The following is a 25,190-nucleotide window of genomic DNA, read 5'->3' as shown; positions in this document are numbered from 1 at the left end:
CTTCCGTTTCCCACTTACAAGCACACACAGGGCTGACCATCAAATATATTATGTAATTAAAAACAGTAAGTATGATCTTTAACTGCTATCTTGTGTTTAACAATTAAGAATATAAAAACTGATACAATGGAAATGCTCAATAACTCATCTATCTAGTATCTTGTCTGACAGGGATCAATACTTTTCACACGGGAGTCAATACCTTTTGAGGATATAAAATCCCTTTTATGTATCTCACTGCTCAGTATTATACCAAATGGAGAGAATTCTTCATGAACTCAGCTAGAGATCAATTTATGCTCAGAAGTCAGACCCACCTTTCATCTGTTTTGTGGATTAGGCACTTTGGTCTGCAGAGTCATCAATTCAACACTTATCAACAGCACAAATATAATCCATTAGAAAAAATTCACTAATTAACCTCTCTCTAAAATGGACCCTTCTATGCTGCCTCAGGATCTCCCTTAATTTTATAGAAGTAGGAAGCACCAAGCTACAGTCTCTTTGTACAAGAGCTAGAACAAAAGAGAAGGTTGTGTTTCACTGTAGCTCTAAGGCTGCATAATCCTGTGATCCCAATTTCTATTGTCTTCACTCAAATTTTCTACTAACACTCTTCCACAGAACCTCCATTTGGAGGAGCAGTCTGAACCGCATCCCACATGGCATTAAGTCAGTGAACTGCAGGACAAAAGAGTGGTCTCAGATATCAGAGTGATGGGCATCGTATGAGAACTTAAATATATACCCTCTAAAAGAACTAGAAGGCATGACAGTTCACTCACCATTGGTGTCTTGTACTTGTGGCTCACCACTTCTTTAGTTTCAGGAACTAAAACCGGACGGGTAAGAGACAAAACAAAAAGTTCAAAAAACGAGAGGAAAAAGTGAAAGAAATAGCACAATGTTCCCAAAGGAAAGGGGGAGGGAGGCACACAGACAGCAGCTGCAGGAACAGGGCACCTCACTACTCCTCACTTTTAGATACTATTCTTTCCCTATATTTATACTATCATGATCTTTTGACGATACCAGCAATGACACGTTATGTAATTCAAGATGGCATAAAACATTTCTTTGGCTCCTTGATTGAGAAAAACGAATAGTAAGTGTTTGATGCGTCTCAGACTCATCATTGGCGTTGCTGGTGCAATTAATTCCTGTCCTGTTAGCAGAACACATGGTAAAATCTGTTTATCAGCACAACCATATAGTCTAAACCAACATCTCTTTTAAAGCCACTTTGCTACTTTAACTGCTTGCTCCCCAGTGTACCCTCTAGAAATCTGAATTTTCCCTGTGCTACGTGGTAGTCTGACTGGATACTTTTGCACGGGGTTCAGTTAAATCCGTAAAAGAATGGGGATTAGACTGTGGAGAAACCAATCTTCTAGAATGGAAGACTATTTCTCCTCCAGGCCAGCTGTATCTTGGACACTGTTCACTGAACCAATTTCATTAAGTCTAACACCTGTACTCTGGAGTTTATCGGGAGACCTCAAGGAAAATGTTCATTGCTTTATGAACAAACTTACTCAAAACTATCAACATACAAGATTTCAGTTACACATGGCCCTCAAAATATCAGGCTTGATTTGACTTCTAGGTGTATTAAAGGAAACATCAGCAAGAGTTGCAGTCGATGACACAGATACAATCTGTTACCAGGAAAGCTCAGCCTTTGCTCCCTTGCACTGTCGCTGACAAATACAGGAGGAATGTAGCACAGAATAGCAAAGGAAAATTTTACCCTCTGCTCTCATTCCCCCAAAGTGCCCCATGCTGAAAGCTACAACCCTCCCATTAGTATGTTCCACCTACACTGTGCTTCTGTCCCACTCTTCTGAGTCTGTGTGAATGATGCTCTGCACAAATCTCATGGAAAGACAATATAGGGAACAAGCAGAGCACAAGGAGTATAATGATGCACTACGAACATAAAAAAGGCAAGTTTAGATTTTTAAAACGAAAGGAACAACAAAAAGACATTTTATTTTGAATCCTTTCCTTTCAAAGTGGCTGAAACCTGCCTGGGAATTTCTGTATGACAACAAAAATCTTAAAGTAAACATCATAAATTATTCAAAACCAGACCAAATAAGAACCAGTTTAATAGAGGAAGGTGGGGAAGGAGGAGTGAATATCTTATAAAGCATAGAACCTAGTGACAGAAAGACAGTAACAGGCAAAATATATAAACATGAGCTCAACATGAAGAGCTGGGGGTGGAGGGAAATGGACACCAAAACCTAGCCATGCAGCTGTCACCCGTTTGATTATGATATGACACAACAAAAGGTAATATGGAAAGAGGGCTCATACTCTAGTGAGTCAAAACTAGGCAGTGCAGACTGGTTCAAAGAGAAGGGACTCTAATAAAAATCAATGTCTATGATTTGATCTTAGTGTATCACAGTATCAACATCCCTGGAAAGACCCATGAAAAATGCAGCCTTTGTTTAAAAATAAATATTTGCCTTTGACATTCTCCATTTTCTTGGACAGAGGCAGCTACTTCAGAGGCTGAAAACTGGGTTAAGTCCATACCCAGGCTGCACTGCCCCATGACACCAGTGGCTAGAGCTGGGAAGAGAATGAGGTGCACATCCAAGCTGCCTTACCCGTTGGCACCAGATGTTCCAAATTAACTCCATGTCACCAGGGGATAAAGGGGGAGTGAGGTGGTGCACAGCCAAATGGGATAGGATTACAGAGATGTACAAATCTTATTTCTCACTGGATAACATACAATTGTTCATATACTCTTCAAAAGCAGGAAGAGGAAGCTGGAAGGAGCTGGTGGCATGAGGGAAGGAGAGAAGGGAAGCTGTAATGTCCCTGATTCCCAAATACACAGCAGGGTGAGGACCTAGGGAAGAAACCACCTCCTTTCACACTCACTAAAGTCACCCTCTCATCAAATTAATGACTCCCCTGTAGCCCTCCAGTGGGAAAAAAATACTCCTGAGAGGGTGGGGTTAGGAAGGAGAGAAGAGAAAAGCTTTGGGTTACACCCCCAGAGCTCAAAGTGCTAGCACTGCAGAATATATAAATCATACTAATTTTTTTTCTTCTAACAATAAAATTAACTCAATACTGTTAAACTAAGAAGATGAAGGGGATAAGTTACTGAGCACCATCCTGCAGCCTCTGGCCCTGTGAATGAGAATATATGGCACTAGCAGAGAACTATTTCAGGGGACATCACTTTACCTGCTGGAGAATGAAGGTTTTCATAGCAGCGGCGATGAAGGGGCCACGAGAAAGTAAAGCACAAATACACAGCAGTAACTCAAATTCCAGAAGTAAGAGCCTTACACTTCTTCACTTCCTTTAAATCTTTGTTCCCGTTTGTGGACAACAACCCATGGCTCTCACTTGGGCCCTGGTCTGAAATCACATCTCCAACATCCACCTTGCCATGTTAACCTTGTTTTTACAAATGGCCTTTAATTTCCTACTGTCTTGTGATATTCAAATTCTTACACTCCCACTAAAAAGACCATGCTCAGAAACCACTAAAACCTCAAAAATAATTAAAGTTAACTAAATTTCCTGGTAATTAAGTCAGGCTGACTGGACTAGAATTTCCAGGATCAGCCAGCCCTCATGCCTTTTGTTAAAGTACAACTGTGGCTACATCTCCAGTCTTCAAGCACAGAAGCTGATTTTAAGATTTAGAGTTTTGTTAGCAGCTCATTCACTTAATTTTTAAGTTCCTTCAGAACTCTTGGATGAATATTACCATTTTATCCTAGTGATTTATTGTCATCTCTCTTTTAAGCATAGAGTCTAATAGTTTCTCATCTTCATTATCTTTAAAAGTGTAGCTCTAGGGGAAATATCTTTCCATTGGTCTCTGTACAAGAAAGCAGGTTAGATTCTCGGCAGTGTCTACCTTCCTTTCATTTTCTCGTTGGTAATCTGGTGGACCAATAACTCCATTGCAGACTTCTTCTGACACATTAAAATAGCCAAAAACTCATAGACTAAATAAAAGGCAATTAACTATTTAATCTTACAATTCCATCTTAATTTCCACCTTTAATGTTACAGGCCATCAGATTACGTCCCTTTCGATTTGTTTAATCTGAACTAAAGGATAGCATGCTAACGTCTTGATCTTTGCCTTTTAACCATAGCACATTTTTCTTGCCTTTCTGCTCCCTACTTTGTTCAGGGGTAGGAATGCCTTCTGTGATTTATCAAGTTGCTTAAATAGCTTCTAAGGATTTAATTTCTTAATTTTTGTCTTCAGTTTCTTTCTAACTTGCTTCCCGATTTTTTACTCTAAAGCTGCCATTCCTAAAGTTGAGTGTCACAATACTGACCTTCACTACAATCCTTCCCACAATGCACTTGAAATTCATTTATGGTACAGTCATTATTACTTAGTGGCTAAAACTAGAGTTACTTTTTGAACCAACTTCTCTGTATTATTTTGTATCAAGTCAAATGTTGCCTCTTCTTGTGCATGGTCCAGAAATAGCTATTTGAAGAAGCAACAGTGTCTCAAACTGTCCCTCCAATGATGGCCAACTGTGACATTTGACCAGCTAAATGTCTGGGTAGTGGAAGTTACCTATTATGGTTTTAGCAGATTTTATGGGCTCTGATCTCTCAGCTTTGTGCACTTATTATCACTACTATTTTGCAACCCTAAGTGGTTGCTAACAGCAATGCTATAATAAATTTGTTGCCTATTTGGGGTAAATATGGTACAAGAGAATTAGGCAACCACACAGTGTGGAAATCTTCACCTTCAAGCCAGCACTTACCAGGAGCATCCGTAAACTATCCCAAACTTTTCCATATGTTGCATTCATTGTTCTGAGATGTGTGTGTGTGACAAGATAGTTTCAGAAAAGGTAAAGGGAAAAAACCTGTTCATGAAATGACACATCAAGTCTCTTAGCCAGTGGCTTAATTGCCTTCCAGTCATTGTACTCTGATTCATGACATCCAATGGTGTCATTTGAAGGACTTGATATCAGAACAGAAAGGAGGCAGTATAGAAGTCAAGATCAGGACATGAAGCTTTCAGATCCCAGTATCAGTTACATTTCTTAGAATGGTTTCAGAGTAACAGCCGTGTTAGTCTGTCTTCGCAAAAAGAAAAGGAGTACTTGTGGCACATTAGAGACTAACCAATTTATTTGAGCATAAGCTTTCGTGAGCTACAGCTGTAGCTTATGCTCAAATAAACTGGTTAGTCTCTAAGGTGCCACAAGTACTCCTTTTCTTATTTCTTAGAATATTAGGAAAGAGGATCCATCAGTCAGTGCCCTTTAATCCAAAGCAGTGGAAAAGAACCAGAACGTCTGAAAACCAAGACAGTGTTTTTTTTTAAATGATGGATGTAAGAAAAAATTAACACTGATCAAATAATTAAATCAATTTGTAAATTTAACCTTTTTAAAAGAAAAGTTTCACATTTCTGTGAAGATCTAAACAACAAATGTGCAGCCACAGATGAAAGAATGAACCACTCCAGGCTTGGAATCCTTGAGAGGACCATTTCAGAGGGTGTGAAAGACTCAGATGTTTTATAAACCTTCAAAATCTTAAAAGACCCCTATTTTTTCAGACTCTGGTTCAGAATATCATGAATCACACTGATACTGGGAAACTCCTGAGTATTGCCCAGTCTGGGTTTAAGAGGATAATATTTAACTGCAATCACTGGCCAAATAGCACTAGTTCTCCAGTTTCTCTACCATCATCTCTCTCCTCCACCATGATTCTGACACTGAAAATAAAATCATTGACTAAACTGCAGTCCAGAAACATCCTCTTTTTCCAGAATAAAATAAAAATAATACTTGCCTGGAGCAGCAAAGGGGAAATTTCACTGTGAGCAACAATCTGTCTCGGAATATTATATGGCACATTTGATCATGACTTCTGAGGAGAGGAGACTTCTGAAGAAATAATTTCTAAGCACCTCCCACTTCATTGACTCATTACTGTTATCCATGCTGCACAAAGTGACTTCAATGGCATACTGACAACGTGCATCTAGGCTACAAGCCAGGATTATGAAAATCTACAAGTTTACTCTGATAGTGTCAAGACACCAATCCTCCTAGTCAGTCAGTCTCTCAGATGCAATCTATATTTCTCCCTCTCTATGAAGCTGCCTACCATCTAATGAAGTGGCTCTCAACCTTTCCAGACTACCGTACCCCTTTCAGGAGTCTGATTGGTCTTGTGTACCCCCAAGGTACACCTCACTTATAATCTACTTGCATACAAAATCAGACATAAAATACTAAAGTGTCACAGCCCACTATCACTGAAAAATTGCTTACTTTCTAATTTTTACCATATAATTATAAAATCAATTGGGTTATAAATATTGTACTTACATTTCAGTGTATAAGTATATAGAGCAGTATAAACAAGTCATTGTATGAAATTTTACTTTGTACTGACTTCACTAGTGCTTTTTATGTAGCTTGCTGTAAAACTAGGCAAAAACCTAGGTGAGTTGATGTATCTCCTGGAAAACCTCTGCATACCCCCAGGGGTATGCATACCACTGGTTGAGAACCACTGATCTAATGAACACAACTCTGAGACTGAGGACCGGAAATTTGAGTTACTGCCATGTGAGTACAGACCTAATATCAAAATAATGTAATTACCAAATTCCTCCAGGACAAAGACTCCTCGCACAGTATTGCACTTTTTAATGTGATTCAGCTCTATGAAAACCTACAACAAAACAGGGAGGAAAATAACAAGATTAGTAAATGAGGGACAACTTTTTATTCAAAAAACAAACAAAAAGAAACACTGTCACGGCTGATATAACTTGAAACATTGTAGCACATACTACTACTTCATTTATATAGTTTAATACATAAATACAGGGAGATTAAAAAAGATAAATTTGCCACAATGCTAGAAATTAACAAACAACTTAAAATGCTAAGAAGCGAAGACAGCAGAAGATGGAGTACCTTCCGCTCCTTGCAGGAGGAGAAAGCATGGAAGAGAAACGAAGGAGTTAGTAACTCTGACATATCCAACATTGCTACCCCTTCAGGCACTCAATTGAATTATAGCAAAGAGAAAACCAACACACCTTAAATGCAACAAAAAGGGGGACAAGAAATGGCTGGCTCCCAAATTTGGCATACGATTTATGGCCCAGGTCCATCCCACTTGGTTTCTGCCCCTCCATGCATCCTCCTCCAGCACAGAGGGCAGGCAAGGGGCAATGTGCTTCCCACCCTCATGCTGCTTCTCTTAGACCATCCACCAGTCAAAACTTAATGGGGGAAGGGCTGCTACCCTTCCCCACCAGACAGCACTGCAATTGAGATTTAGCAACAAAACTGTTTGTAGATTTTACATGGTATGTGCAGTCCGTGTTGAAATTGATCCAGACGATGACTTTGGGGAGCACTGATTTAATCTTTAAAAAACATGCATGAAGACTCCGATATTTGTTTTTTGTTTGTTCATTTCATACAGTATGCCACAGAGCCACTGTGAGTTGGGTACCCATTGGGGAAAAACAGAACGGTTTTTGACTGATCTTTGGTTTAAAAAATAAGAATCCAAAAACGGAAAATAAGCCTTCTCACAGATCACACTAATCATTTTTTCCCATGTTCTAGGACACAGATGCCAGCTTTGTGCAAATCAGTAAATTCTCCGAGTTCAACGAGTCCAGTTAATGCCCTATACAATTAAACAATCTCTTCTGATGTGCATCCACATTCTGGAAAAGCATAACTGCAGTTAGTCCTTTCAGGCCAAGAGACAACTTGTGGGCATGAGGAGAAGGTACAGGAAGGTGATCAGGAATCAGCATTATACTCAGATCCTAGAACATTTGTTTCTTCAGCCAGGAAACATACATATGAAGAGTAAGATTGCTCCAGTATCCTGAATAAGTCTCCTACCAATACCTTAGAGATATTCTTGAAAGACTGCATAGCAATGAACTGCAGTGATTTTTTCAGTTGCTATGTACTTATAAAGCTGCAAGCTCAGGTGTGGATTTAGAGATAAATTTACTGGAGAAATTGAATCTACTAGGAAAACAGAAAATGCAGAAAGGTATCCGAGCACTTCTTTTCACTACACCACCAGTAACAAACTACTTTCATTTAATCCCCAAATCATTACCTGGACAAGAAAGGCAAGGGGGGGCCACCAGGCAGGACCCAAGATCATGCCAGCTAAAAGGTCTCTTTTAGAAACAGTCTTACCTATGTCTGCCTTCTGTAAATAGATCAATTCGCATTTTGAGGGTAATCAAGGTAAGTTGATTTTCAAGTACAGATGATGTTTCCAATAATAGAGAAGATCTAACATATGATTCCAGGTTATTTATTCCTCATTACCAGAAAATAAACCTGAGATTTTTTTTGTCAGCAAACCTGCAACTTGCCTCCTTCTCACAACCAAGTATTCAGGGAATAGAAAATTAATCCCACCACTTTGTTTACCTGCGCTCTTTTGAAGTTTAGTTTGTCAAAAATTTTATCACCCTCTATTTTTCTCTTTTCGGAGGGATACACGGAAGAGGGAATAAGGGCATTATAAGGGGATAATTATCTATTTTTTATCCACTTAGATCATTTCCATTGATTGCAGTAGCATTTGCTGTTACGGTTCATATTATGCAGCTCAAGCTTTTTTATTCAGGACCTCAGTGGAAAAGTTCAAATAGATCAGATACAATATTAATTATCTAGCAGCCCAAAAATGGTCAGTGCAAGGCCTGGAGGCATCTTGCTCATTTGAACAAAAACTAAGGGATGATGCATTTCCCCAAGTGGCGGAATTTATGGGAGTTTCCCATTTTTAGGAAAGTGAAATCTTTGAAAATAAAACAAGAATTAACAACATAACAATTAGTAGACTATTTGTAACCTCTCATGGGGATAGTCTTCCCCTACTCTAAAAGGTCACCAATTATAAGAAAACAGGTTTACACAAAAGGTTAATAGGTATTCCTTTCTATGTTTTTCATAGTTTCATTTTGTGTCTTGAGGGGTGCAGATGCTCTCCCCTCAGTTTGAAAGCAAGTGAACGTAAAAAGGAACAAGGCTTATATGGGGAAACAGTAGAGGGAAGATTTAATTAGAGGAAAAGGTAACACACTCCACAAGGGACTGACTGACAGCAGCTTTTCTCTCTCTCTCTCACATACACATACCCCACCCTCCACTAAAAACTGGTTCTACTGTCCAGCACAGCACACCTCTAATGACATATGCAAAACAAACATGAACACAAAGCAAAAAAACAAAAAACAAAAACAAGGACTAAAGAAAGCAAATGAAACAACATCCAGAGAAAGGAAGAAAATGATAAAACAATTCTATTTGTGTTTCCTCTACACCCACAGATAGATTGCTATTTGGAAAGGGGGGAAAAAATCAGTAATTTATTCTCATCTTCGTCTTCAATGTGAGAGAGTGTCATTCTCTTATTCTATTTTCTTGTCTGGAACTTTAGACTCTCCCCCATTTTTAAAATACAAAAATTAAACATGATGAAGAAAATTACCTGAAATACCTGCAAATGTACCTAGCTTAATCTTACAGACACCGTGCTAAATCACTGTGCCATCAGAATGTCAGAGTTCACTACATGATAAATTATGGCATCTTAGATTACCACCTACTTTTTGTTGTTGCTGTTTTAGTATTTTGAGTACCAGTTACCTTGTGCACCTACAGAATTCTGGCAGCCAGAAACAAAGTTAATACCCACCTCTACAACTACTTTTACTTTTTTTTAAAAATGTACTATAGATGTCTACACTCTGAGAATTTCTCATTTCAATATTTAGAGAATATAGGCCATATTCCCCTTTGTCCTACCCTTTCCCCATGGTGGTGCAGGGAAGAGGAAACACATTAATGCAGAGGTGCTGCGAAAAGCTTCATGCTCACATACTCTTGCTGAAGATTCCCTCCTACCTGACTATGCATAAACTTCAGGTTAATTCCTTCCAGTGTGACTTGCAGAAGCCCTCCTTCACCAGTTTTCATATCCTGCACTGGGAACTCACCACCCAATTCAGGTCCTGCAATATGATAACAAACAAAGAGAAGAAGGGCAGGAAGGAATCAAATAGAGTGATCTGCACAATACTCTCCATTTATTGAGTGACTGAAGCAAAAACTCCACGTAATGTACACTGCAACAGTGGATTGGTGCTTTTATGACATGTACAGTGTAGAGTACTTGATTAAAGGCTAGCAGTGAGTGCTCTAAACACCATCACATATTTCATTGCTGGTGTCTGTAAATCTCTGTAACGTGTGAGGGAAATTAAAAGACTAGCTCAGAGTCTGTACTTGTCATGGCTTTTTTTTTTTTTTTTTTTTTAAAGTTAGCTCTCTTTTCTGTATGATACACCACAGTGGTTGACACCTTACACAGCATTAACCTTCAGCAGAAGCAGAGCAAATATAAATTCACCTGGAGCTTTGAATTTCCTGCAATTTCATATGAACATAGAAGTGTCCTAATGGGGTGAAAATAAAATGGAAATATTCTTAATCCCACAAAGAAAGAAGGGCTTCTTGAATCCCCCATGTCATAGAATCATAGAATATCAGGGTTGGAAGGGACCTCAGGAGGTCATCTAGTCCAGTCCCCTGCTCAAAGCGGACCAATTCCCAACTAAATCATCCCAGCCAGGGCTTTGTCAAGCCTGACCTTAAAAACTTCAAAGAAAGGAGATTCCACCACCTCCCTAGGTAACGCATTCCAGTGCTTCACCACCCTCCTAGTGAAAAAGTTTTTCCTAATATCCAACCTAAACCTCCTCCATTGCAACTTGAGACCATTACTTCTCATTCTGTCATCTGGTACCACTGAGAACAGTCTAGATCCATCCTCTTTGGAACCCCCTTTCAGGTAGTTGAAAGCAGCTATCAAATCCCCCCTCATTCTTCTCTTCTGCAGACTAAACAATCCCAGTTCCCTCAGCCTCTGCTCATAAGTCCTGAAAAGAAAAGGAGTACTTGTGGCACCTTAGAGACTAACCAATTTATTTGAGCATAAGCTTTCGTGAGCTACAGCTCACTTCATCGGATGCATCGGATGAAGTGAGCTGTAGCTCACGAAAGCTTATGCTCAAATAAATTGGTTAGTCTCTAAGGTACCACTAGTACTCCTTTTCTTAAAACTGTGTGACAGCTCCCAGCCACGCCAGTCTATTAGTCAGCCAAACAAACTTAGGATTCCAACAGCCCTTACTGTACCTTGCAGGTAATGCTCGGTGCCCAGAGTTCCCATGCCCCCAGCAGAGTATTCCTCTGTAGTATCCAGCCTGCCACTGAACACTCAGAGGAATTACCAAATTAGTTGTCCAAAAAAATAAACACACCCACCTGTTGCCCTTCTCTGTACCTTTTCTATTTTTCATATAACTTTTTTGAGATGGGGCAACTAGAACTACATACAGTATTCGAAGTGTGGACACAACATGGATTTATATAGTGACATGATGATATTTCCTGTCTTATTAGCTATCCCTTTCCTAATTGTTCCTAACATTGTTCGCTTTTTTGACTGCCGCTGCACACTGAGCGGATGTTTTCAGAGAACTATCCAAAATGACTCCAAGATCTCTTTCTTGAGTGGTAACAGCTAATTTAGACCCCATCATTTTGTAAGTATAGTTCAGATGATGTTTTCCAACATGTATTATTTTGCATTTATCAACACTGAATTTCATTGGCCATTTTGTTGCCCAGTCACCCAGTTTTGTTAGATCCCTTTGTAATTCCTCGTAGTCTGCTTTGGATTTATCTTGAGTAATTTTGTATCATCTTCAAACATTGCCACCTCACTGTTTACCCCTTTTTCCAGATCATTAATGATTATGTTGAACAGCAATGGTCCCAGTACAGATCCCTGTGAGACACCACTATTTACCTCTTTCCAGTCTTGAAAACTGACCATTTATTCCTACCATTTGTTTTCTGTCTTTTAACCAGTTACTGATCCATAAGAGGCCTTTCCCTCTTATCCCATGACTGCTTACTTTTCTTAAGAACCTTTGGTGGAAGGATCTTGTCAAAGGCTTTCTGAAAATTCAAGTAAGCTATATCCACTAGATCACCCTTGTCCACATGTTTGTTGACCCCCTCAAAAATTTCTAATAGATTGGCGAGGCATGATTTTCCTTTATAAAAGCCATGTCTACTTTTCCCCAACAAATCATGTTCATCTGTGCGTCCGATAATTCTGTTCTTTACTATAGTGTAAACCAATTTGCCTGGTACTGAAGTTAGGCTTACTGGCCTCCAATTGCCAGGATTGCCTCTGGAGTCTTTTTTACCAAAAAGAATTTGTAATAAAAACAAGAATAAATGTATTAATAAAGAATAGAGATTTAAGAGATACTAAGCAGAGACAAAAGAAACAAAATGGTTACAAATAAAACCCAAGTATTTGGTTTTATTCTCTTTCTAGTGACTAAAACTTAACTCAACAGGCTACAATTCTTGTCTAAAGCAATATTCTCACAGTGACGGAGGCCCTGTGCGTCGAGCCAGGTCGAGGTTGGTACACCCTGCCACCAAGTTGTCAGGATTCCCTGTTAATCAGGATATTGCAGCAAGGTGGGCTCTGGTCCCCTGGCAGGACTGCGTAAATGAAGTCGGTAGCCCCTGAGCCTCCGGGTTGGGACTGACAACCACAACTGGGATCCCGGCCCTCTTGGCGGGGTTGAACAACAATTAGCCTGTAGCCCCTGGACCGGGGCAGAACAAACAGTCTAAAGCCCTGAAGCCTCCGGCTGGGGTAGAAAATAGTAATTGGGGAATCAGCCCCCTGCGCAGAGCAGAACAGTAATAAGTCTGTAGCTCCCAGGCGGGGCAGAACAAATAATCTAAAGCCCCAAAGCCCCGTGGCTAGAACTGAGAGCAGGCAGCAGCCATGCCTGGTGGCCCGTGGGGTGTGGTAGGGGAACCCGGCCATGTCCGCTCCACCAGGTTCTGACCCAGGGCCCTATGAAGTCATTGTTAAGAGTTTAACAATTGTTAAGGCCCTGTTAAGAGTTTAGGCATCAACTTCTACTACATCCCCTGGATCACTTCCTATCACAAATTGCATCCCTGGCATCTCCTCAGCTGGCGGTGGCTTGGCATCCCTGTTCGTCTCTACCACCAGAGAGTTGGCCATAGCGTTGTCCAAGTCCATGAGCTCTACCGCCTGGAATGTCATCAGCACCTCTGCAGGAGCCTGCAGTACATGTCCTCCCTCCTCCTCAGCCAGTGTGACTGGGCTGGGCTGCCTCCTTTTATCTGGCTCTTCCACCTGAGGCATGCATAGCAGGGGAAAGGGGGCATGGCCTCTTGGGCCCACAGTGATTGGTTTGTCCCTGTTGGCCCAATGTGGGTTTGGTACACTCTGTCACATTCACCTACAGCCACTTCTTAGCATCACCAATCCACATGGTGGGGGATCCACCATTCACAAATGCAAAGAACATCAACCTCTTTGTTCCCTCAGTGATAACCAAAATGTCTTTTTGCTTCTCCTTATATTCCCCAGAGTTTATTGTCTTTGTCACCAGAGTCAGGATGGACCTCTGGGGTTCAGACTCCAGTGTCTTCCCATGCTGATTTCACATCCTCGTTAACTTGCTCCTCCTGTTTATCTCAGATGCAAATGAACTGTCCATTGTCTCTGCCATCACCATGCTCAATTTACACTAGAAACAGGGAGATAACTGTCCTCCCTCTTGTCTTGAAAAAAACCTGTTTCTCTCTTTGATTACAGACTTCAAAGCACAGTATCAAAAATATGCATAAATCCTCAGTGTTAATACACACATTTCACAGTGATATTAACAACCAGTATGTCACTAGTTTTCAACTGATATCTTACACAATATTCTTTACAGATAAATATTATGACTGAAATGTGTTAGATGTAATAAGTTTGTCAGGCTTAATAGAAGTTGCTTTATATGATGTTGACTCCTTTGCAAGTGGGCACTGAGGGGCTCTTAGGGTCACACCTTCTCTATGTTTTCAACAAGGTGGTTCAAGAAAACGTGGGCAATATTTGGCCCTACAACTGGAACTTGGAGCTTGTCTCCGTGGGACTTTTTTCCAGTTATACCAGTATAATTACACAGGTAGAGTTAAACAGCTACAGTTATATTGGTATAATTCCCCCGTGTAGATACACTTATTCCATAGTAAGAGTGCTTGGGGGGGGGGCGGCTTACTTTAAACACTTCCAAAGTGACATAAGTTAAACGGAAAAAAAGGCCCTCTTCTACTGGAATAAGAGTGTCCAAGTGGGTAGTTATACCAGTCTAACTAGGTTGGTTTAAATTCACACCCTACCTCCTTTACACTGGTATAACTTCCCCATGTTGTCAAGACCACAATTAGGTTGATGATCACACACGAGCCAGAGTAGGCTCCAGCTCCAGCTCCCAAAGCTGGATTACTCTGCAGTACTACCAAGAGTAAACAGTAACAAAATTATTTTTATCATCCAAGTAAGCAGTTAACACTGAACACACATATGGAGCTAGTATGTTGAATAAGAACAACAATCACATTTCTGGCCACATACACACTTTAAAAGAGGCTTGCTAGTTTTCCAGCTGCAACTGTGGCAGGATCTTCCTTTTCCCCATTCTGTTAGTACTTGTTCACACAAGAATGTTTCAACAGTTGTACAGGTATAGTTATATTGGTTTAAATGCCCATGTGGACACAGTTATTCCAGTATAAAATAGTGAGGTTTTTTGGTTTACTTTAATCCCTTGCAAAGTGACAAACTAAACAGAAAAAGCCCCTCTTATATGGGACTAAGAGTGTCCAAACAATGGGTTAGACTGGTAAACTCTAAATTGATTTAAATTCACACCTTAGGTTACACTGGTATAACTTTCCCATGCACACAAGCTCTAAGGGTTAGAACTCTGCAGGGAGCTACAGGGTTAATCACTGCTGATTCACTGGGACAAGTGGGGTTCATTAGACTTCACCCTGAATATAATGGAGGTGGGAGTAACCCTTCCAGAGAGCCAGGGCATGTAACAGATAGGTCCTGACGGAAGGAAAGGTAGGACCAACCGAATCTAAGGAAAGAGCTAGAGTGAGGTTTCATATCATGTAGTATTATTTTGGAATTATCACTGTATTGGTAAATCAGACCCCTGAAGGGGTGACTGATTTTAGAAATGCATGATTTTTGGTGAGGGCTACACCAGCCAATAATAAATAACCATCATCATCTCCTCCACCACAACCTGCCATATATGCATAGGTAGAGGAGAAAACAGAACTTTGAGATCATTGAATAAAAAGCACTACATTCATACAAACCATCATTACAGAGGTTGGAGAGACAAGGTGGGGGAGGTAAAATCTTCTGCTGGTCCAATAAAGATATTACCTGACCCACCTTGTCCCTCTAATGTCCTGGGACTGACATGGCTACAACTACACTGCATTGAAGAGGTTGGTTGATTGATCATACAGTACCTGCCAAATCCTGTCCACCCATGCCTGGAGGCCACAGCTCTTACCTGGTTTAATACTTTGCTGTCTTGCTGCTGCTCGCTCCATACTGTCTTTTACACAGTAGTACAATTCCCGACACTGTAAGAGAAGAGTTAGATAACGTGTTTTCACACCATACCCTAGCAATACCGCATCACAGAGCAGCTCAACAGCACTGACTGTGGGGTTTAACGTGTGGATGTTGGGTGGTGTTGGTGGCCCATGATATACAGGAGATCAGATGATCTGGTGGTTCCTTCTGGCCTTAAAGCCTATGACTAAGTCTCTACAAAAAGGTCAAGTCCTTTTCTCTCATACGATCATTTCCACGAGGAAGTCCTTGGAGGATTTCCAAAGGATCATTTGGTAATAAATATCCAACAGTTTGTGATATTTGATTACAGACTGCATCCCAATAGTTTCTAATGACTGGACATGTCCTCCATAATCTCCCCTCTACCCACAATTTCTGCAACATTTATCCCCATTTTCTCTCTCTCAACTGTGAGTTACCACTGAAACAATATCTTAAAGAAATTTTCTTTTATTCTGCTACAAGCAGATTGCTGGTCCTCTTGTCCAGATCAAACCCCATTCCTTTGGGGTAATTTGTCTAACCAGGTCCACAGAATACACCATTTACTCTACTTTAAACCAGCAAGTGACCTGTGCTCCATGCTGCAGAGAAAGGCAAAGCTCCACCAAGGTCTCTGCCAATCTGGCCTGGGGAAAATTCTTTCCAGAGCATATGGGTAAGACCCACCAGCTAGACACCTGGGAAAGAATTCTCTGTAGTAACTCAGAGCCCTCCTCATCTAGTGTCCTGTCTCCGGCCACTGGAGATATTTGCTAATAGTAATCGTGGCAGGCCATGTATCATAGTGTTGTAGGCAGCCTAATCATACTATCCCCTCCATAAACTTATCAATTTCAGTCTTGAAACATGTAAGGTTTTTTGCCCCCACTACTCCCCTGGGAATGCTGTTCCAGAACTAGAAACCTTCATCTAATTTCAAACCTAAACTTATTGATGGCCAGTTTATATCCATTTGTTCGTGTCAACATTGACCCTTAACTTAAATTACTCATCTTTCCCCCAGTTGTATTTATAGAGAGCAACCACATCTCCCTCAACCTTCATTTTGTTAAGGAGCTTGGCTTGTTTAGCCTAAGTCGCCTCTCAGAAGATAAAAACAACGAGACATCCTTGTGGCACCTTAGAGACTAACAAATTTATTTGGGCATAAACTTACGTGGGCTAGAACCCACTTCATCAGATGCATGGAGTGGAAAATACAGGAGCAGGTATACATACATGAAAAGACGTGAGTTGCTTTACCAAGTGTGAGGTCAGTCTAATGAGACAAATCAATTAACAGCAGGATACCAAGGGAGGAAAAATAACTTTTGAAGTGGTAAGAGAGTGCCCATTACAGACAGTTGACAAGAAGGTGTGAGTAACAGTAGGGAGAAATTAGGTTTAGGTTTTGTAATGACCCAACCACTCTGTCTTTATTCAGGCCTAATCTGATGGTGTCGAGTTTGCAAATTAATTCCAGTTCTGCAGTTTCACGTTGGAGTCTGTTTTTGAAGTTTTTTTGTTGAAGAATTGCCACTTTTAGGTCTGTTACTGAGTGACCAGGGAGACTGAAGTCTTCTACTACTGGTTTTTGAATATTATGATTCCTGATGTCAGATCTGTGTCCATTTATTCTTTTGTGTAGAGACTGTCCGATTTGGCGAATGTACATGGCAGAGGGGCATTGCTGGCACATATCATCTGACACCCGCCCACCCCCGCTGCCCCCGGCCCCACCCCCACTCCACCCCTTCCATGAGGCCCCACCCCTGCCCCACCTCTTCCCACCCCCTCCCCAAAGTCCTCACCCCAACTCTGCCCCCTCCCTGCCTCTATTCCAATCCCTTCCCCAAATCCCCGCCCCTGCCCCGCCTCCTCCCCTGAGCACGTGGCTCCCTGCTCCTCCCTCCTGGAAAGTGCTAAGCACCTGGAGGTAGGCAGAAGAGCGCAGGCATGGCATGCTGGGGGGAGGGGGAGCTTGGAGGCCTGCAGGAAATAACTCTGAGCGGGGGGGGGGGGGGGAGAGAGCGGGGAGGGGAGGTTGGCAGGCGGCAGGAAATAACCCCGTGGGCCGTGTGTTTGAGACCCCTGATATATGCCATCATGTGCCACCATGCCCCTCTGCCATGTACATTGTCCCAATCGGACAGTCTCTATACAAGAGAATAAATGGACACAAATCTGACATCAGGAATCATAACATTAAAAAACCAGTAGGAGAAGACTTCAGTCTCCCTGGTCACTAAATAACAGACCTAAAAGTGGAAATTCTTCAACAACAAAAACTTCAAAAACAGACTCCAACGTGAAACTGCAGAACTGGAATTAATTTGCAAACTGGACACCATCAGATTAGGCCTGAATAAAGACGGAGTGGTTGGGTCATTACAAGACCTAAACCTAATTTCCCCAATACTAATTTCCCCCTACTGTTACTCACACCTTCTTGTCAACTGTCTGAAATTGGCCACTCTCATTACCACTTCAAAAGTTACTTTTCCTCCCTTGCTATCCTGCTGTTAATTGATTTGTCTCATTAGACTGACCTCACACTTGGTAAAGCAACTCACATCTTTTCACGTATTTATACCTGCTCCTGTATTTTCCACTCCATGCATCTGATGAAGTGGGTTCTAGCCCACGAAAGCTGATGCCCAAATAAATTTGTTAGTCTCTAAGGTGCCACACAGGCTCCTTGTTGTTTTTGCTGATACAGACTAACACAGCTACCACTCTGAAACCTGTCTCATAAGGTAGGTTCTCCATTCCTCTGATCCTCCTAGTAGCCCTTCTCTGCATCTGTTCCAGAATTGCACACAGTATTCCAGATGAGATCTGACCAGTGCTTTGTAGAAGACTTCCTCTAACTCCACTGGAAATTCCTTGCCTGATGCATCCTAGGATTGCATTAGCCTTTTTCAGAGCTGCATCACATTGGCATCTTATAGTCATTCTGTAATCAACCAATACACCCAGGTCTTTCTCCTCCTCTGTCACTACCAACTGATACATTCCCAACTTATAGCAAAAATTCTTGCCATTAGTCCCTAAAGGCACTTTGCACTATTAAACTTCATCCCATTTCTATTGCTCATTGTTCAATGTCATCCAAATCTTATGTGACATTCTGGTCCTACTCTGTATTGGCAATACCTCCCAACTTTGTGTTGTCTGCAGATTTTATTAGTACACTCGTACTTTTTGTGCCAAGGTCATTAGTGTTCCATAACATTGGTCCCAAGACCAATCCTTGAGGAACTCCACTAGTAACCTCTATCCTGCCCAACAGTTCACTGTTCAGCATGACTTGCTGAAGTCTCCCCTTTAACCAGTTCCTTATCCACTGTTTAATTCTTTTATTAATCCCCATCTTCTCCAATTTAATTAATAATTTGCCATGTGGAACTGTATCAAATGGTTTACTGAAATCCAGGTAGATTAGATCTACTGCATTTCCTTTGTTGAGAAAATCAGTTATCTTCTCAAAGAAAAAGATCAGGCTGATCTGGCGCTATCTACCTTTTGCAAAAACCACGCTGTATTCAATTACCATTTACCTCTATGTCCTTAACTACTCTGTCTTTCAAAATTTGTACTAAGACCTTGCAACAATTGAGGTCAAACTAACGTTTCCTGGATCACTTTTTTCCTTTCTTAAATATAGGTACTATATTTGCCTACCCTTCAATTCTCCAGTCACTGAACTTATGGATTTATTAAAAATCCTTAGCACTGAGCTTGCAATTTCATGTGCCAATTTCTTTAATATTCTTGGATTGAGATTATCCAGGCCCCCTGATTTGGTCCCATTAAGCAGTTCAAGTTTGGTTTTCACCTCAGATGTGGTAATTCCTTCTTCCATATCCTTGTTCCTATTAGCCACTGTCCCTGAGATCTTCATTACTCTTGTTAAACATGGAGACAAAGTATTTATTTAGCTTTTGGACCATACCTAGATAATCTTTAATCACTATCCCAACCTCAGTGCTTTGCGGTCCCACTTCCTCTTTCCTTGTGTTCATTTATATGGATAAAGAACTTTTACTATTAGTTTTAATTTCCTTTGCAAGGTCCCACTCTGCTTGACTTTTGACAGTTCTCACTTTTCCCCTACACTTTCTGATCACCAAGCAGTAGCCTTCCTTGTTGATTAGTCTGTTCTTCCATTCCTTGTAGGCGTTCTCCTTTCTCAGTTTGAAATGCTTGTTCATCCAGTTTGGCCTGCAACCTTTCACAATGAATATTTTGCATTTCTTTGGGATGCAGGCTTCCAATAGTCTCCGCAACTTTGACAAAGTAATTCCAAGCCTCTTCCACATTCAGATTGAGTTCTTCAGTCCAGTCTACTTCTCTAATTCCCTTAATTTTTTTTAAAGTTTACCCTTTTGAAATTAAGGACCCTAGTTGCACACCTATTTTTGTTTATGCTTCCATTTAGCTTATACTGAATTAGCTCATGATCGCCTGAGCCAAGGTTGTCCTTTACTACCAGTTCCTCTGTGAGGTTCTTGCTATTTATCCATCTAAATCTAAAATGGCATCACCTCTTGTTGGTTCAGTGACTATTTGGTGAAAAAATCTGTTGGCTATCATACCCAGGAATACTCTTGACCCTACCATTATTAGTAGCACTTGTCTTCCAATATATCTAGGAAATTAAAGTCTCCCATAATCACACAACTCCCTGTAACGCTGATTTCATTAAAAATATTAAAGAGGTTTCTATCCACAATCAAATCAGATCCTGGAGGTCTGCAGCAGACCCCAAGCACTATCGCAGTGGAGCCTTTATTACCTTTCCTCCCCAAAAGTAATTTTGATCCAAAACAGATGCCATGTTATTCATTCCATCACATCTAATTTCTTTAGTTAACCCCTTCATTAATATATACTGCTACTCCACTATCTTTCCCCTTATTTCTGTTTTCCTGAAAAGCACATACCCTTCAATACCTATATTCCAGTCATGACTACTAGTCCACCATGTATCTATTATCCCTATAATAATACCTGGTTTCACTTCCTGCACCAGTAGTTCTAGTTCCTCCATTTTACCACCAGGCTCCTTGCACTGGTATACAATATATTAGTTGTTTCTGCTTGGCTTTACTCAGATTCCTCGCCTGATTAGGTACAGTCATTTTACTGCCAGTATTGCCTACCTAACTGTTAATATCAGTGGTACTGGGACTATCTTAATGTCCATTCTCCTTCCCTCTGTTGTTCCTTTCTCCATTGCTGTATCCGCTTTTACTTGATTTTCCTCCTGCCCAAAGTTATAATCAGAAATGGAGATTACATGAGTTGCACCCAACCATCTCCCTTGACTTCCTAGTTTAAAGTTCTTTTAATCAGTTATGCCAGCCTCCATCCCAGAAGTCTATTTCCCTCCTACTCAGGTGGAGGCCATCCCATGAGAACATCCTCTGTGCATTAATGCCTCCCAGGGCTGTCAAAGCCCTCCTTGTAGCACCACTGCCTGAGCCATTTGTTGATCATCATAATTTTGTCTCGTCTTTGCACTTCTCCTGTAGGGACAGGAAAAATCCCACTGAAGATCACTTGATCACATTTCTCTAAGTGTCTTCCCCAGCCTGGTGTAATCTTCCTTGATATGTCCCAGTGAGAATCTAACAGCAGCATTAGTTCCCACGCGAAGGAAAATCAATGGATTCTTTCCTTCTCCCATTAGGATCCTCTTCAGCTCAGGCCCACACACTATATTTTAGTTCCCAGCAGACAGTACACCATTCTGTTCTCTGGATTAGCTCTGGTGACAGGTCTGTGTGTTCTTCTCAGTAGATCGTCCCCAACCACGCAGACCTGCCTTTTCTTGGTGTTGGTGCGAGTCTCCAGCCTTACCTCTTCTCTTCTTTCTGGCTACGAGTCTTCTTGTCTTCTGTTCTCACTTGCAATTTTCTGCAAGTCATCCTCTATCCTTCTGGGGATCCAAACTAGGGCTATGTCCATTATCTCTTCCCTTCTTCTAGCTGCTCTTTTCTTCCTTGCTCTCCCATCTTCTATTACTGCCTGACTCTCCCCATCATTTTCCAACTCAGCAAACTTGTTCCTCAGTTTTATTTCTCCATCGCTAGCTGATCTGTTCCTCTCCCTTGTTCTCAGTCACATGCTTCCGCTTCCACTTCCTTCATCCAACAATCTACCCTCACAGTTCTCTGGTCCAGCTTGCATCTGTAAATCTTGAGGTTTTCCTTCAACCTCCTCTCTTCTTCCCTCCATCATTTGCTCAATTCCTCTTTGAAACTCAGCCATAGTTTCTAGCTGCATCTCCAAACCTCAGACCTTTTCTTCTATCAGATCTATTAGGCAGCACTTCATACAAACAAAGCACCTTTCAGGTACCCTCTCCAAAAGAATGTACATCCCACAGCTTCAACAACCAGTCATCTGGTCTTTCCCATTCTTTGGATCATTACCACTGCTGCCTCAGTAGCTGTCATAGCCTTCCCAACAAAGCTCTTGTCAGAAAAGGGGGAAAAACAACCCCAAAACTAAAAATACTCATCACATATACTCCTCCCCAGACTCCCCCGTTTTCCGGCTCCTGTGCCGCTGCTCCTGTGCTAAGGTCTTTTTCACCTTTAGGGAGAAGAACAACCACAGTAGCTTCTTTCATAGGTTATGGAAGTTCCTCCCCTAACAGAACAGCATTGAAGATACCTCTCAGAGGATCCACTAATACCTCCTTAAATACCTTGTACACTTCAGCTGGAAGACCATGAGGTCCTGGAGATTTACCACTTTTCATACTTGCTATTGCCTCTAGGATGTCGTCTTCTGTTATTTATCTAAAGTTCCTTAACAATTTTGTTTATCTTTGGCAAGCCTGCTACTTCCAAATATTTTTGAATAATTTCAGAGCTTGGAGTATCTGAGGCATGGAGATTTTTATAATAAGCAGTGTATATAACTATCTTGCTGGCTGTTCTTAATTGGTGGAATAATAAACTATTGGCTCAAAAGCCTAAAGGTATTCAAAAACAGTGTATCACTTATTTCCCCTCTCATAAAACATCTCCTTTTATACCTCAGTGCTTTTGCAGTGGCATCTGTCATCACCATATCCAATTTCCCCCTAAAATTAGTTAATTGTTGATATAAATTTTTGACTTGTGTTTTTATGAATGTCTTGTAACCTTTTTATCTCCTCTTCTAGCTCTATTTTTTCTTGAGGTCTTTCTTTTTCAATTGAGTGTCTCTGCTTTTCAATTGACCCCTAAAGAGTGCTTTACCTGCTTCCCAGAGGCTGCCTCTTTTTGTATTATCTGTATCATTTATTTGAAAGTATTTTACAATGTCCTCTTTAATTAATGCAAACTGATCTTTGTCTTGGAGAAGCAAGCAGTTCATTTTCCAAAAAAGTAATCTTAGGCACTTCTCTCGGCTATCAAATATTACTTCCACTGGTGCATGATTTCACCATGTAATAATGCCAATTTCTGCAGATCTTGGCTGCTTCATTAAAGATTTAGAGATTAATATTACATCTATTCTAGAATATAACTAATGAAGGTGTGAATAAAACGTGTCATCTCTTTCCCCTGAGTGAAATTCTCTCCAGCAATCTGAGAGGCTGAACTGTTGGCACAGAGAAGTTAATGCTGCATCTGCTTCCCTATCCCCCTTGTCTTTATCAAATCAGTAACTAGTTGGTGTGCAACTGAATTATCCTCCAAGTATAATTTCCCCTTCTCCAAAGTTTCACAGTGTTTTAAAGAAGACTTTAAAAAGTTTTTGCTTTTGTTTGGGAAAATACACTGAGCCTACTGCTATTAATAACCCAGCAATTGTGCCCTTCAACCATATAAATCATCCCTCCTTATCTTAAAATGAACTTTAATTTGACACATTTAGCAAATATACCCACTGCTCTTTTCTTTTGCTGAAGAAAAAATGTCCACTGGATAAATTACGTTTCACGCCCGTAATGTGCCCCTCCTGAAAATGGAAAGTTGAAGTAGAATAATCTGAGTGGGTTTTTTTGTTTTTTTAATTCCACTAGGGCTTGTTCTTCTTTTTAATGACATTACTTAACCCCTTGACATTCAAAGATGTCACTTTAAAAGGAAGAACAATTGATAACTATTTAGCTTATTGAAAAACTTGAAATTGTGATTCTTTAGCTGTTTAATGGCATGAACCCTTGTATTGCTAATGTCTCACTTGTTTCTAATTATGTTGCATTCACGATTGTGTGCCTGACTATAGTTTGGTTTCTGATTGTAAACTTTCATATCTATTTCCTGTATTAATTCCCACCTACCTCCCTAGTTCCTTCCCCTCTCTGCATTCCCCTTACTCTAAATCCATAGATAAAATACAAGCATAACAGACAAAACAGTCCCAAAATGACTGTGTGTTACTAAACCCTAAATGTTTGTGCTCTTTCCATGAACTCATGTACTGCTTTTCTTGAAATCCAAAGGTGGTACATCTTCACCTATGGGATCTTGACCCTCACCCATAGGGACACAGTGCGATCTGGCCTCTTGAGTTATGGGGAGGATTTACACAGACCCTCCCCCTAAAAGTTCCTTCCTCATTCCCTCTCTATTTTCTCCAATCTCCTCCATCTTTGAAATTTATTTCCCCACACACACCATTGTACTTTCTTTCCTCTACATTTTAAAATATTAAACACAGCTACTACTGATCACCTCAATTAAAGCAAACTTTCATTATTATTTTATTACACTGCAAGACTGAGCCTTCTCTAAAATTTCAGACAAAAAAGGTGCATTTTACAATTCTGAAATCAGAGGCCTGTGTGAGGTCACAACTTCCATTTACAACTAACCCACTTTAAGCCCACTGAGCCCAAGTTCATAGTAAGGAATTGACCTTTTGCTGACAGTTGTCATTGCCTGTTAAAGAAAGCACAGTGGAACCCAACTGAAAATTGCACTTTAGAACAGTAAAATAATGATGGTTAAAAAAAAAAAAATCTACACTAGCAGTTAAACCATTTTCAATACCCATTCCAGGGGGTACCACTTACTGACAATCAGTATCAGCAACAGGTCAGTTTCCTAGTGCAGGCTGGGCCTCAGAGTAAACCCATTCTTTTCTCCTCCCCCAGCTTCTAGCAATCACTACTCTCAAAAATACTTGTTCGTAACCATATAGCTTTTCCTGTCATGGTTTACAGTGATTTCACTACTGCTACACCTCCTGACTCTCCTCTTCTAAGTCCCTTCTTAGGCATTACTTCTAGGAAGCCTATCATCTACAATCGGATACCATGATTTTAAGAAATATATGAGCCTCAAGATACGTAAGTTAGCTTCCCAAGTTACTGTATTAGGAAATTGTCATTGTGGTCCTCTCTGCCCCATGCCCTTCCTGTGTTATCACCTCCCGATCTTGTTTCATGTAGAGAGTAAGATTTTGGGGCCAGGGGCCTGTCTTTAATTGCTTAGTAAAGAATTATGCACATAATATGATGCTACAGTAGTTACAAATCTTTAGCTCCCTTGGAGTTCAATGTCTGTGAGCTATTCATTTTTTTCCAAGCAGGTTGAATTCATTTATTTTTACCTGCAAAGCAAGCACAAGGAGAAGATAAAGGCTTTGAAACT

At 40.7% G+C, this 25,190-nt stretch overlaps 1 protein-coding gene and 1 long non-coding RNA gene across 23 annotated transcripts in view; one reads left to right on the top strand and one right to left on the bottom strand.

Moving 5' to 3' along the window:
- LOC311523045 overlaps nucleotides 1-9,939 on the top strand; it is a 35,075-nt gene extending 25,136 nt beyond the window's left edge. For all 4 annotated transcript variants that reach the window (XR_014712249.1, XR_014712250.1, XR_014712251.1 and 1 more), the window contains one exon: nucleotides 7,629-9,939. This is a non-coding gene — a long non-coding RNA (uncharacterized lncRNA). The remainder of the gene's footprint in view (nucleotides 1-7,628) is intronic.
- The window catches only part of MADD (MAP kinase activating death domain), a 126,513-nt gene that overhangs the window by 6,296 nt on the left and 95,027 nt on the right, over nucleotides 1-25,190 (bottom strand). For 12 of the 19 annotated variants that reach the window (XM_084632710.1, XM_084632721.1, XM_084632723.1 and 9 more), the window contains 4 exons: nucleotides 15,539-15,611; nucleotides 9,948-10,054; nucleotides 6,648-6,717; nucleotides 786-832 (listed from right to left, as the gene is read on the bottom strand). In XM_084632710.1, coding sequence (XP_084488836.1) covers nucleotides 786-832; nucleotides 6,648-6,717; nucleotides 9,948-10,054; nucleotides 15,539-15,611 — 297 coding nt within the window. The remainder of the gene's footprint in view (nucleotides 1-785; nucleotides 833-6,647; nucleotides 6,718-9,947; nucleotides 10,055-15,538; nucleotides 15,612-25,190) is intronic. The other 7 variants (XM_084632720.1, XM_084632726.1, XM_084632728.1 and 4 more) reach the window with 1 other exon arrangement.

This window comes from Lepidochelys olivacea, assembly GCF_965140295.1.
Source record: "Lepidochelys olivacea isolate rLepOli2 genome assembly, chromosome: 6".
In the NCBI taxonomy this organism is placed as follows: Eukaryota; Metazoa; Chordata; order Testudines; family Cheloniidae; genus Lepidochelys; species Lepidochelys olivacea.
The sequence above is the reverse complement of the archived record's forward strand: the minus strand, read 5'-3'. Positions and strand labels throughout refer to the sequence as shown.